Raw genomic sequence first — 15,378 nt, 5'->3', positions numbered from 1 at the left:
TCGATTACGCCACCAGACAGCAAAATAAAAACAGCCAAAAGCTTAACTTCAGAGTTTAAGAAATTTAAAATCCATAACAGTGCATTATAGTAAACTACAGTTTTACCTCACAAGCTGTACTGGATATGCTTATTTAATATAATTCATTTTAGATATTGCACATAACGAAAGAGATTAAAAAAAGAGATTTTAAAAGTTGTTTGAGTAGCCTCTCTAAAGCTTTCCAGGCCATAAGTCTGCTTATCTTATCGGTTTTTGGCCATTGACCCAGGCTGAGGCTGAGGATCTGTTTGTATTTGCTTAAGAGGCTATTGGTTGTGGAAGAATTTTGCTATTCGAGAATCAACAGAATGAACAAATGGCTGCATAAACGCATTAATAATTAGTCACTGTTTGTTATATTATTTTAATTCAATCTTCTTTCTCTAACCCAAACAAGACCAGTAGTACAAAAATGGCATTGAGATCCAGTTTGGCCATTGTGTTCATATTAGCGGTGGTCCATGTAAACCCATCGGTAAGTAAAAATTACACATTACAATTTATTTACAGTCTAAGGCCTGATTTTATTAGGTGTTTAAACAGATTATTTAATGAGTCCAAACCAAAAACTAGTTAACGGTACTATCTATGAAGTCATTCTTTTATCTAATTATGCAAAATTTGTTTATCTATCTATCTATCTATCTATCTATCTATCTATCTATCTATCTATCTATCTATCTATCTATCTATCTATCTATCTATCTATCTATCTATCTATCTATCTATCTATCTATCTATCTATCTATCTATCTATCTATCTATCTATCTATCTAGTAACATCTTAAATGATATTACTTTACCAATGTGTCCAGTGTTTTACTTGATTTTTTACTATGGTTAGCATGTGAATTGCTTTCTTAAGTTGCAGCTGAACAAACTGAACAGCTATTTGTGTCCCTGCACTTGTGAGCGCGTTCATTTATTTTCTAAGCTTATTCCACTTCAGAGTCCTGGGTCGGGCACCACGTCACAAACCAACTCTGGTCAGGATTCTCGTCAATCACAGGACATGTTCATCCACTCGTTTCCACACTCACAATGCAGAGTTACCATTTAACTAAACATGTGCACCTTGAAGTACCTGAAATATTCCCAACATGAACACAGGAAGAACATGCAAACTCCATACTGTGAGCAAGGCAGGAATTAAACAGAGCAGGTCGAGGAGCTTTGGTAATCACTGTGCGGCCCTATCCTCCTGCGCCCCTCTGTCCTCCTTTGAGGACATACAATTTTGCTTCACTGTGCCCTGTACAGATTTTTTTTCTGAAAAGTGAAACTGCTGTACTTAAAACAAGGACAGAATCTGCTGCCATCTTGTGGTACGATTAGTTCAATAGTCTGTAAGGAGAACAAGAAGAATGGCATTGATTTCAGCGAACACCTTTTATGGACAGAGTACAAACAAAAGTAGCCATAGTAAGAAACCGTATCAAGGTCCGATGTTAAAGTCGGTTTGGTTACAATCAGTGGCATTTGCAGTTTGGTGTGGCATTACAATCTGATTTATTGTAGCAATAGTCCGAATCCATCAATCACGTAATAATTGTCAGTGTACACATTCAAATGAAATTCACACAGAGAGGGGAAAAAGGCAGTGTGGTGTAGTCTTTAAGGCTTTGGACTTCAAATCCTGAGACTGTGGGTTCAAATCCCACTACTGACACCACTGTGTGACCATGAGCAAGTCACATGACCTGCCTCTGCTCCAATTTGAAAATCAAAAGAAATGGAACCAATTGTATCATAAATGGTGTAAGTCACCTTGGATAAGTAATAGTGGGTGTATTTGGAATATTGCACCACACTCACTGCTAATGGTGCATTTGGTTTTATTTTCTGTTATTATGAATTACATTCCATATTTTATCATATTATAAAATTATTTTACACAGCTTCATCAATCGATAGCTGAAAAGCTGCTGAATGAAATGGTAGATGATAAATTCACCGCTGAGAATTGGCCCGATGCTGATTTTTAGTGCGTGTTTCTGTGTGAGTAGGTTCACCTGGGGACGAACAGACACCCAGTCCAGGGATTGGTCCTGCCTTGTACCTTAGGCTTGCTGGGATTGGCTCCAGCTTCACTCTGCCCCTGCCCTGGATGAGTGGCTTGAGAAGATGGATGGATAGCCAGGAGATTATTAAACCTCAACAGATGACTGATTCTCCAGAACCTGAACACCACTACAGCGATGTAGGACTAGTGAGCCAGGACTCAGTGGGGAGTGTGGGTGTGTTGGGTATGCGCTGTCTTCACTCTTGACATGGTTCAGTTCCAGGCTGGAGGGGAACTTTAAAAAAAAAAAAATGTTATCAGTTTATACTACACATGTGGGTTCAAATCCCACTACTGACACCATGTGACCCTGAGCAAGTCACCTGACCTGCCTGCACTCTAATTGGAAAACCAGAAGAAATGTGACCAATTATATCATAAATGCCGTAAGTCATCTTGGATAAAGGTGTCAGCCAAATAAGTAATGTACAGTGAACCCTCGTTTATCACAGTCAATCCGTTCCAGACTCTACCATGATAAATGAATTTTCGCGAAGTAGGATTCTTTATTTATAAATCGAATATTTTCGCAGTTAGAGTATAAAAACGTTTTTTAACATTATTAGAGCCCTCTAGACATGAAATAATACCCTTTAGTCACCATTACACTCGTATTACCCAATATATTAGACAACATAAGAGAAAATAAGACATATTAGACGTGACAAATATCATATTATTATTATTGTACTGTACATTTAATTACACACACACACAGTTCTTACACACAAGGGTGGAGTGGTGGCTCTGAGGCTAAGGATCTGTGCTGGTATCCCGAAGGTTGCCGGTTCGAATCCCCATCACTGCCAAAAGAGATCCTACTCTGCTGGGCCCTTGAGCAAGGCCCTTAACCTGTAATTGCTCCAGGGGCGCTGTACAATGGCTGACCCTGCGCTCTGACCCCAAGGGGTATGCGAAAAACTACCAAATTCCTAATACAAGAAATTGTATAAGGCGAAATAAAGAACAAAAAAAAACCACTAACCTAAGAAGGCACGAGCTCAGTAGGAGAGTCTTCAGGTGGTGCAGTATCTTCAGCAGGTGCATCGTTGTCTTCTTCCGCTGAAGGAGTACTAAGAGTAGGCAGTGGGTGTCTGGGTGCGCGGCTGAAGAACATCTTGATAGGCAGTTGCTGGCGCTGTCTTTTCATATGCATGAGGAGGCTTTTGTAGGGTATTGCCATCTTTGATCATATCCAAGAGTTTCACCTTCTCCTGGATGGTAAGCATCTTCCTCTGGCGCTTAGTTTCATTGTCAGAAGGCTTAGAAAAAGCAGCACATTTAGGAGCCATCGTGGGGCTTAGATAAAAGTTCTCAGAAAGCACATGCGTAGTGACGTAAGCGTATATGAGAAAAAATCGTGATAGAGTGAAGCCGCGAAAGTCGAAGCGTGATATAGCGAGGAATCACTGTAACATAATTGGTGAAGGTTTACATTGTGATTGTATGTTTGAATGATGCCATTTCATATTTTGATATTTTTGAATAAATGCATACGTTTTTGTTAACTGTTAATGGCAGTTTTAAATGCAGACAGTAACATTTTGCCCTTCACTGAAAGTGACAGTTTGACGCACACTGGCCTCCTTTTTCTGATTTGATGTCAATTCTGAAACGTCGCCCTCCGTCCTCACATGATAATAAACCCAGAGTCCACATTTGAGGATGTTGTTTTTTCTTCACAAACTACTTCTTGTTTCAAGTTTCCGTAGTTATCAGGTGGGTTTAGTTACAAATACCAAGGAGAAATTAAAAATTCTCAAAACCACAAAGAGGAGCTGTTTGTTAAATAAACAAATGGAAATGCGACTCATCGGCTACTTGTCTGTTACGATTGCATCAATGGAAATATTAGGGTTTGTAAATCAAAGAAGTCAGAAGGAATGTTGGCTTATTTACTTTCCTGTTCTTTTTCTTTTTTTATCTTGCAGGGTGCATTTCTTAGTATTCTTGAAGAGATTGTGACTGGCATAGCTGAAGGTACAAAGCACTTGTTCTTCTTTCTTTGCAGACGGTTTTCAAATCCTGTAAACTGACAGTTAGGTTGAAACAAAAATAGAAATGAAGGTCACATAGTAAAGTCATTGAATTAATTGAGGTGAAAAAATATCATTTTACTTTGTATGGGTTTATTCTTAGGGTGTGTCATTTATAAAATCCAAAAAATCAAAACAGATCATGGACCAAAGAGAAAACTGAAACGCTGAATGCAATATACTGTGAGCAGTGGAGGCAAAGTAGGCAGGATAGTAAAAGCGCACAGTAGGGTATCTTCGATAAAACACAGACAAGGCAGCCATTGTACTGAGTTCCATTTCAGATAATGTCATGCACAGATTACAAAAAAAATAAAATAGCAGGGTGGCACAGTGGTTAGCTCTGGGATGTGTTCTTTGCCTTCCTGTTGCAATTCGGGTAACGTAAAATAACAAAAACAGCAAATTGTCCCACTTTTATTTTACAAACTTTATTTGCAGCAAGACTGGTTATAGCTCGACATTGCAAATCGTTCATTGCCTTAAAATTTTCTGACGTCTTCGAACGTCCGTTTTGAAAAAATGATTGCAATTAAAAAAATTAGAGTTAGGGTTCCTTAATTATGAAAAGGCTTGGTTATACTGGTATAAAAGCCCATATATTAAATAAAGATGATGTTTTAATTTTATTTTATTTGTAATTTTAACTCATTAACAAGTATTCAATGGGTTTAAAGACCTGAGGCTTTTTGTCTTTTTTTCTTTGTTCCTTTGCTACTATAACTGTATAAGTTACTGTTAATGAAGAGTTTTCTCTTTTAGTTTGCGGTTCACTGTTCTATGTTACTTCCATGTGTTAACTTTCCCTTTAATTAATGTTTTGGGCAACATTGATGACTAGAGATAATCTCTTTGTAGTGTGATTATGTAATATGTAATGTTACGTTACTGTTTTCCTCTCTACATTGGCTTGCCTATCCTTTAATAAAATTTAGTTAAAAAAAAACAAAAACAAAAACAGATAAGGCCTTCAAACAAACCCCTCACCAATGTCGGCCTCACCTAGACAAGTCTTACTCTCGGCAACTAGGAGGTTTCAGGCCTCAAAATGGAGAACCGGCCTTTAAATTAAAAATAAGAGTCTCAAAAAGCTCCAGGTATGTCCTTCCAGAGGGCTATCATAAAAAACTCCAGCTAGGGTTAGAGACAAGGGCAAAAAAATATTATGAAATTGAAGATTTATTCAGAAAAGAATCTCAAAAATATAAAAAAACTAAAAAGAGGAAAAAGAAGTTGCTAAAAAGGCCATTGAAAAGCAAACAAGCAGGATCCAAATTGTAAATGGATTATCCAATTTATTTTGTTTGAATTTAATTTCCAATTTTAATGTAAAATCATATTATAAAGTAATGTTCAATGTGTAATATCATTCTTTGTTTGACATGTTGAGTTACTATATCTCTGAAACACACCTACGTTAGATTCAACAGACGGTGCTGTTCTACATGGTGACTGACTAATCCTAGAAATTAACGAGGGGGGAGCCTAATAATTCCCCAAATCAGTCAATAGCACAAGAGTAAGGGGTAGTTATCAAATGTGCCACTAGGTGTCGTACGCTCACTGTCTGGTTAATCAGTCCACCGACTGGCATTGTGCCGAGATGACGAGTGTGCATTTCTTCCATTTATTCTAGAATCGTGCACGTGACTTTTTTTTCCCCCAAACATCCATGGGAGATTTTCAGGAGGCAATGATGATGACTGCGTTTTTTCGAAATTGATGTACTAGCTTATTAAGGTGTTATTCCTCATGGACAGACATTACATTGAACTGCTATGGTGCCTATGGAAAGTATCAGAATAAAACACCTGGAGATGTTCTGCCCCATAATGAATTTTACACCATAACAACACACCTGCATACACTGAATTGACATCCAAAGTTTTTGACCAAAAACTGATTAACCCCCCCCCCCCCCCCCATATTCATCAGATGTTGCTCCATGCAACTTCTTTTTGTTTCCAAAATGTGGTCATCCAATGTAGTAACGGGTTGATAACAAAGATAAATGTTGGTGTGCCAATCCAGCTGTTCCCATTTACTTCCAAAAATGAAAAGAAAACTGTGCTCAATGGTACAATAACAGACAGCACTCCTGACCTTTGACATTTTAACAGAAAAGTGCTGCTATGGCCTGAAGGAACTCGGTCTCTTCAGCCCTCTTGTCAACAAGTGACACCTCCTTCTGGGCAGCTGGGCTTTTATTATCCAGGGGCTGAAAGGGGCAGAGTCAAATGCTTTCACTGGACAGTTTCTCGGTACTGTGGAGACAAAGGAATAATGGCACAGTTAGCAGCAGCACCCCCTCTTGGCGCACGGTGGTATTATATACCTGGGAGGAAACTGGAAGATGATAAAATTGAGATTCGAGGGAAGAAAATTTGCTACCGTGGAAGAAATTTAGGTAAACACAGAGGAGATTCCAGACACAGTAACAAAACATGAGTGCAGGAAATGTTTCTAGGAAAGGAGGAAGTACTGGGACAAGGGTATATCATCAAGGACAGCACTTCGAAGGTGACTAAAAGGAAATCACAGAAAGCTTTATAATAAAGGGCTTTTTCGAACAATTCCGGGAAATTTTAGGTCCCCCGTTGTGTATGTAAGCCTGTCATGTACCACACATAAAAGTGAATTCTGGGAACTCTAACAGAAAGCCCAGTCCAGACAAGGACATGCAAGTTCATTACATAAAATATTATTTGAACATTCAAAATGTCCGTCAGTGAATGGATTGCTGGTCTCCAAACAAGCAGTGAATGTCTGAACGAGTTGGATGAACTCATTTTTATTGAAAGAGAAGAATCAATAAGCAAAATAAAAAAAACAACGAATAAAGTGGAAAATCTGAATAAAAATGGTCTGAGTTCTGGAACTTTTGTGTTATAAAAGAAGATGGGATTCACAGCTCTTTGGGTTGGCTGAAGAGAAAAGGATGAGGGTACAGAAAGAACAAAGCATGAAAGAAGCTGCTCCAGATCCCAGCAGACGTGGCCAACACTGTGCAGAGTTTTGGGGTTCATGATCAGATGACCGACCAAGGGGGGTTCATTCTGCAGATTTCAGTGAGGCTGTGACTTCGTTTGGAAAGCAGTGAAACATCCTTGTCTTGTTGGGAAAATAAATGGCACTTTAAGGAGGATTTACCTCATTTCTGCAAAACCAAGAAATGCAAAAACTGCTTCGACCAAATGAGGAACAGACGATAAATGAAGGAAAGTCAAGCATTCTTCATAGGGACTACAGTCTTTATTGAAATAAAGGAAATGAGTTTTTGTTCTGCTGAAGGCAGAATATCCAGGGCTGTGCAGTAGCCAATATGATCTTGTTCTACTTGTACGGAGTTGTCATAAACACAGATGTTAATGTAGGTAAAGGATATGGGTTTGTTCTCTATTACAGTTAATTATAAAAAAGAGGAGTTAAAAATGAAAAAAATAAATGTAAATATGCATCTTATTTTCTATATGCTGTTCAGCCATGCACCGCATCCAATTTTGGTTCTAGAAGAATGTGGACCACTGACACCTCAACATACCAAGTTCACAAAAGCATTTTTTTTATAACACTAGGGCTGAGGCAGGACTTGCAGTCCGTACTGTGAGTGTAAATTTTTTGGAGCAACTTTTGATTTCTTGGCATGTATGTCATCCTGTATCATATGAAGGAATAGTTCAGACTGTGTTAAATAAATCTGTAAATGAAAATATGCAAAAATAATAATATATGGGAACAAACACTAAATGTGTTTTACAACGAAAGGCCGATAACCCATTTTAGAATTTCGTCTTTATTTATTTTAAGATTCTACCAGATTTAACTGCTGTTAACAATATAAGCACACAATTAATTCATGTGTTTAAACTCTTATTGTCCTGACATAATTAGAACTGTTCTTTTCATACAGCAGTGGATGAATATTTCGAGGACTATGACAATGGGACAGAATCTAAAGATTTAGACTGGCTGTATGAGCTCCTCGCAATTGATGGTAAGTCAGAATCGTCCGTACTTCAATAGTGACTGATTGTAATAAGCAGTAATCAGACCACCGACTTGGCTGTTGGGCCTGTTTGGTGGATTTAGGCTTGCTTGCTTTGTTTCTCTACCCTCTTTTGGCTGATTTTGGAAGTGCAACGCTACCCCTAAGTACTTCACTTTCCCTCAGAACACTTAACAAGAAGCAACCTTTTTATTTCACAGTTTATGTAGATTGTCTGTTAGCTTTGGCGCATGTGATGATCTCTTACATAAGGTCTGGTTTAATTCTTAGAAGACTGTGGTTCAAAACCCTGTGAGAATGAGGGCGTCTGCACAGCCGCAACTGGAGTCCACAAGTGCACTTGTAAGGAGCCTTATACAGGAAAGAACTGTGAAAAAGGTAAGCAGTTTCAATTCAGAGGTGGGCAACACAGTGAAAATGTGAACGAACGTTTAGAATTGCTGAATACATTTGCTTGGGAGCAGTAACATCCGTGAGTACTCATTAGCCCACCAGGGAGCGTTAGCTCCACAGATGGACCGGGTTCTAATGCTGAGGAAAGGTTATTCAACCATCTTAAAGGCACAAAGACAACAATAATCAGTTTATGGTTGAGTTGTATTGCATTTGAAATAACATCTGGCATTGCAGTCTTGTTTTTATTGGTCAAGATGCTATCAGTCAATCCGTACAATCAAAGCAGGGGTCTTTCAAAGCACTCGACTGTTTCCTTAAGAGCCATTAGCTCTCTGGAAATGTGTTCTTTTCAATTGCAGCATTTTAATTAACCTGAATTTAAATAATTATAAATTAAAAAGGTGTTATTCCCCCCCCCCAGCATGCAATATGGCGGTCACAAGATTACATAAGAAGTATAAGAATAACTTAGCTTTGTTTAATATCGGCTTATGCGGTATTACAGACAGGAAGCTTATGACAGACTCTATCAAGAATGTGAGAGTCTTGATCTAATGCAGTCTGCCATCTTTCGTCGCTACGCTGAAAGGATTTTCCAGACGGAGGACATAGTCTTCCGCCCGTTAGCTTCAAAGTGTATTGGCCGTAGGTCCATCCTTATATTCTGGTTGCTCCACATGCAGGCTCTTTCTCTGGATCCAAACAAGGACAGGAAAGAACTCAAACCCCACCATCAAAAATACAGGAATGGCACAATGCCTAAATGCAGTTCTCATTCTCCCAACAAAGAAAGAGGATTTTGTGCTGACAGAGGACAGAAATATACTAGTCTGTCTTTAGGCTGACTATTCAATTCTCCAGTTGTCTTTTGGCTATCTAATCCTGTGCTTGGCTTGGCAATTCTAAATGCTGAGCCCCTGTGTACCATACTTGGTCTGCCTGTATGAATGAATCCATAATAGTGTGTACAGAGACAGTGACATTAAACTTAAATATTATAACAAACACTGTTATAACATCGACAAGCCAAACTACACAGTAGTCCATAAAGGTAGAGTCTGCATATCTTACTGAGTGGAGAGCACAGTCTGAGCAGTGTGACCTTGAATGTCGGCATATAAGAATACTCAATAAAGAAATCATGCAGGTTATTCCACTACAGTTAAGACAAAATTAAACTGAATAATCATCATGAAAATTCTCTGGCTTAGGTGATGACCCATAGGAAAATCTTACTCCTCAGTGGCTGATCTTTGAATGCTCATGAGACTTAAAAAGATTCTCATTTATGCTTTGTCACAAATGTTTCTCTTAAAATTCCTTTGGAGAAATAGCCTTAGACAAAAAGGAGACGTGAGATACAATTGAGGTAAAAGAAGTGAAAATTACTAATTTGGTTTGAAAAGCCTGTGGTGGGCTGGTGCCCTGCCCGGGGTTTGTTCCCTGCCTTGCGCCCTGTGTTGGCTGGGATTGGCATCCTGTAATTAGGATATAGCGGGTTGGATAATGGATGGATGGTTTGAAAAGCACGTTGTATTTTGTGAGACTTCATATTTTCTTACTGATTATTGGACTGATATCTTTGTCCATTGTGACTTGAGATGTATTTGGTTGCATGTCTTTTGTTTTCCCAGTTGGAGTACAGGTAGGTGAAGTGACTTGCTCATGGCTATTTGGTGTCAGTAGTGGGATCTGAACTCACAACTTCAGAGTTTGAAGTCCAAAGTCTTAACCACTAGGCCACACTGCCTGCCTTTTCTTCCAGTGACTATGATACAATACAATACAGTTTATTTTTGTATAGCCCAAAATCACACAGGAAGTGCCGCAATGGGCTTTAACAGGCCCTGCCTCTTGACAGCCCCCCAGCCTTGACTCTCTAAGAAGACAAGGAAAAACTCCCAAAAAAACCTAGTAGGGAAAAATGGAAGAAACCTTGGGAAAGGCAGTTCAGAGAGAGACCCCTTTCCAGGTAGATTGGGCGTGCAGTGGGTGTCAAAAGAAGGGGGTCAATACAATACAGTACAGTACACAGAACAATTTCTCAATATAGTAAGAAATAAAAAAAAAAAAATATATATATATAAATTTTAGAAGTACAGAGCAGAATTTAACAGTAGATGATATATCCCATAATAAGATTTGTATTTGTATAGAGTCCTGGAGACCTCATCCTTCAAGCTGCCTCCCCCATTTGGCCATTCCACAGCTGAAACAGTGCTGGGCCAGCCAATCCGATGAAAGGACCCCTCTCTCCCACGATTCCTGCGATCCTCCATCTGAGATGACTTTTCCTTAGGCAGGCAAAACAACTTGGCAGGTGGGCCGTGGCACCAAGTGCCACATTTGAGTACCGAGAAGAAAAACAGAATAAGTGAGGGTTAGTATCCAATTATAACTGTCATGTTACTTATGTTTAAGTGCTAATGACTAACAACAGAGATGCAGTCTGTACAGTTAATCAGCAGCTCTAGTCAGGATATGCTAAACTGAAGTAGTGAGTCTTCAGCCGGGATTTAAAAGCTGAGACCGAAGGGGCATCTCTTATAGTAGCAGGCAGACCATTCCACAGTTTAGGGGCCCTGTAACTAAAAGCTCGACCCCCCACTGTTATTTTATTAATCCTTGGAATCATAAGCAGACCGGCATCTTGAGATCTTAATGTGCGCTCTGGTTTGTAAGTCATGATAAGTTCAGACAAGTAAGCCGGACCTCGACCATTTAATGATTTATATGTTAAAAGAAGGATTTTGAAATCTGCCCTGAACTTAACCGGGAGCCAGTGTAAGGATTTAATAACTGGAGTTATGTGTTCGTATTTTCTTGTTCTTGTAATAATTCTCGCAGCCGCATTTTGGATTAACTGGAGGCTGTATAAAGAACAGTTTGAACATCCAGTGAACACCGCATTGCAGTAGTCAATCCTACTAGAGATAAATGCATGAATTAGTTTCTCAGAATCCTGTTTATTTAAAAAGCGCCTTAATTTCCTAACATTTTTAAGATGGAAGAAACATGTTTTGGACAACTTTGTAATATGCGCTTTAAATGACATGCTAGAGTCAAAGATAACTCCTAGATTGCGGGCTGATTCAGTAAAATTGACTGGGATTCCCATTGAGTTAAATGATGACAAAATATTATTGTGATCAGCATCATTCCCTCCAACAATTAACATCTCTGTTTTATCTGTATTTAAAGACAAGTAGTTCTTATTCATCCACTCCTTTAATTCACTAACACAACTAATTAAAGACCACATTGGAGAAACTTCATTTGATTTAAATGAAAGGTATAACTGGGTGTCATCTGCATACGAGTGAAAATTAACATTATGTTTCCTAATGATAGATCCCAGTGGAAGCATGTACAGTGAAAACAGTAAAGGTCCCAGTACTGAGCCCTGCGGGACACCATATTGAACTTCTGTGTATAATGATGGAGTACTGTCAGCACATTTCTGTACATATTGGAATCGATTTGATAAGTAAGAACTAAACCAAGCGAGCACGGTGCCTGTAAGCCCAACATCATTTTCTAGCCTGTGCAGTAAAATAGAATGGTCGATGGTGTCAAATGCTGCACTTAAGTCCAACAACATAATTACAGATGAGTTTCCTGCATCTGAGGATATCAGAATGTCATTTACAACCCGTGTTAGTGCCGTTTCTGTACTATGACCAGTGCGAAAACCAGACTGGAATTTCTCAAATAAATTGTAATGCATAAGGTGTGTCTGAAGCTGACTGGCGACTACTTTTTCTAGTATTTTAGAGAGAAACGGTAAATTTGAAATAGGCCTATAATTATTTAGTATATGTGGGTCAAGGTCTGACTTTTTAAGTAATGGTTTAATGACTGACACTTTTAGTGTATCAGGTACTGTGCCATGCAAAAATGAACTATTGATAATGTTTAGGATAGGCGCTGCAAGAACATCCATTGCACTTTTTACTAGTTTTGTTGGCACTGGATCTAGGGAACAAGTAGTGGGCTTCATTTTAGAAATTAAACTTAAGACTTCCTGCTCAGTTACAGGATTAAAATTACTAAAGTGCTGAGTGCAATGTGAGACAGGGTCTGCTAAGCTAGTATTTGGTTTGTACTGTGATGCAGAGATCTGGGATCTTATATTTTTAATTTTCTCATTGAAGAAGTTAATAAAGTCTGTACTGCTAATGTCTGTTGGTATTTTGCACTGTTGATCTGAATTTCCATTTGTTAATTTAGCCACTGTTCTAAACAGTGCCCGAGGATTTTTATTATTGCTATCTATTAATGTAGAATAATATTCTGACCGAGCTTTAAAGAGGGCTTTTTTATATTTATTAACACTCTCTGTCCATGCAATTTGAAAGACCTGTAGCTTTGTTGTTCTCCATCTGCGTTCCAGTTTTCGACACTCTAATTTAAGAGCTCGAGTGTTTTCATTAAACCAGGGAGAGTTTCTATGTGCTTTGATCTATGGAGCACAGCAATATAATTTAGAGCAATTAATAGTATTCATCAGAAGCAAGGACTACAGTTTTGGAATCACTGCCCATACATTTCCCCACATATTCCTGAACACTCACGGCAAGTACTTTGTCATTTGAAATTGGCAAAAAAAAATGTCAAGACACTAGTTGGAAAATTTGAGCCCATTGTTTGACTTTACCGAGATCACTGCTGAAACTGGAGAGGAGGCACTTGTGAGAATATCGGGGTATTTTATCTCAGGAGAAAAATTTGAGAAGGATGAGACAATCGAAAAATGTCTTCTTTTTATTTCTTTCTGATCTCATTATTGTCTAGGAGAAACCAAAGAGATATTAAGGAGATCTCTTCTTTGTTTTTTCTTTCTTATGTGAAGAAACGATTGATAGTATTGCAGCTAAGAATAAGTTCAGATTTTTGGCTCATATCTGTTGTAAATAACGACAAGGGGGATTATAAAAGAGTTGGGATACTGTGGTGACCCCCATATAATTAATGGCAAGCGTCAAAAGAGAAACGTAGCAAAAATAAGTAGTAGCGTCTTTTCAGACAAGAGTTAAGAGTTGGCTGCCTCAAGATGGCAGCAGAGCCAGTTTTCAGGCTGGAGAGCAGGCATAGGTGGGTTCTGGAAGTCAGGAAACGAAATTGATGGCATTGGTGGTTCAACTATCAATCCCTGCTTCAACGATAGATAGATAGATAGATAGATAGATAGATAGATAGATAGATAGATAGATAGATAGATAGATAGATAGATAGATAGATAGATAGATAGATACTTTATTAATCCCAAGGGGAAATTCACACAGTAGAAGGGAGAGTAAAGGCATTAGGTGACAGTGCCAACCCCTGGCTTGGAGTGTATGAGCCCTGAAGATGTCAGAGTGTGACGCTGTTTTTTGAGTGTTTAAATTTGTGAGCACATCTGTCAATCCTGAATGTGTACTGCATACGTAAAACATTAATAAAAACAAATTAGTCGGACAGATGCAACCTAATGAATCACCATCAACACCGACAGAATGCTGACTACTGCACTGGAATTTTTCAGTTCATGATGGCCTGGTGGAGAAACAGAAAACCCTGCCTTACCTGCATGTAGACACCTGTGGATATAAGACAGAGATGGAATTGGTGAGGTTGGTGATTTTGATGAAAAGCAAGTGATTCAACGATTTCTAAATTTTTAGAGGGATGTTTGATTACTAATGTCAATGTCAGTCTAGAAGACCATCTCAGAAAAATAAACTTGGGGCACACCATTTCCATCAAAAACACCAGTTTGACAATGTACAGTATGTGCTCATCTATGAACCACGCAAGGCCTTGAGCTGAATTCTAATGCAAAGGCTGCCTCAGTGAGATGACCTCCTGGGGAGCGGAGGAGTGAAAACTTCCTGACAATTCCAATTCCAGCGTTCAAGTGCAGTCCAGAGTCTGGTGCTGATATTTATCGCAGATTTTTATGCACAGTATGGAGAAAGTGTTTTGTCGTGAAGAAGTCACATATTTATACAGATGTGGTTTAAATCTGATCTGAAAGAGTTTGGACAGGAAGGGTTGGGAACATTTGGGTTTGTTTTTATAAATTTTGTTTTGTGGTGTGAATATTCATAATGATATACTCAGGAGGATGGATTATATGCATGTACTGGCTGGGATTTTATTACAGTGATATTACTTTTGCTATTTGAAACTTTTTGACTATTTTTTTGGCTAAAAATAATTACACATTTTGATCACAAAAAAAAAATCTGATCTGAAAAGCTGTCGTTCCATATGTTTATTTTCACTGCTCAAATTTCACTACAAACATTAGATCACATTAGGCTATGTAAGTGTGAAGAATTGAGCTGCAATATGAATATGGCCTCAGATTCACAACGTGAATAATGATCCTATAACTGTGGGCCTGATATTCAGAAAACATGTCAGCTATTGTCAGGGTTGCCAGATTTCCAAAAACACAGATGGGGACCACTTCGAGCGACCAAAAAAAAGATGTTAAGGAACTATGCAAGACAAAAGGGTACATCATTTTAATCAAATTATAATTATAGATATGCGATGGGGAGCCAAAAATGATCTGCACTCCAGTTATATGAAAACTTCTGCTGGCAGTGCTGTCTTATCAGAGCTTTCCATACGAGGTCCTTGTCCCCCGTCACTGCTGTGCAGTTGTGAATGTGTTACGTCAGATCATTTGTAACTGCAGTGCCAGAAACAATGGCTGTCGCACTTGTGATTTGCACAAAAGAATAGCAACGTGCAGTGGTTTGTTTTTTGTGAGATGAGAGTGTGCCTGGTGCTGATATTTATCGCTGATTTTTATGCACAGTATGGGGAAAGTGTTTTGTCAT

General features: G+C 38.6%; 1 protein-coding gene across 6 annotated transcripts in view; it reads left to right on the top strand.

The window, feature by feature from the left end:
- Positions 1 to 325: 325 nt before the first annotated feature.
- The window catches only part of habp2 (hyaluronan binding protein 2), a 53,156-nt gene continuing 38,103 nt past the window's right edge, over positions 326 to 15,378 (top strand). For 3 of the 6 annotated variants that reach the window (XM_051922123.1, XM_051922122.1, XM_028791443.2), the window contains exons 1-4: positions 326 to 517; positions 4,036 to 4,084; positions 8,051 to 8,134; positions 8,417 to 8,524. In XM_051922123.1, coding sequence (XP_051778083.1) covers positions 455 to 517; positions 4,036 to 4,084; positions 8,051 to 8,134; positions 8,417 to 8,524 — 304 coding nt within the window. In that variant the 5' untranslated portion in view covers positions 326 to 454. The remainder of the gene's footprint in view (positions 518 to 4,035; positions 4,085 to 8,050; positions 8,135 to 8,416; positions 8,525 to 15,378) is intronic. The other 3 variants (XM_028791446.2, XM_028791445.2, XM_028791444.2) reach the window with 3 other exon arrangements.

Source organism: Erpetoichthys calabaricus, chromosome 2 (assembly GCF_900747795.2).
Source record: "Erpetoichthys calabaricus chromosome 2, fErpCal1.3, whole genome shotgun sequence".
In the NCBI taxonomy this organism is placed as follows: domain Eukaryota; kingdom Metazoa; phylum Chordata; class Cladistia; order Polypteriformes; family Polypteridae; genus Erpetoichthys; species Erpetoichthys calabaricus.
This window is presented reverse-complemented; position numbering and strand designations above follow the sequence as displayed.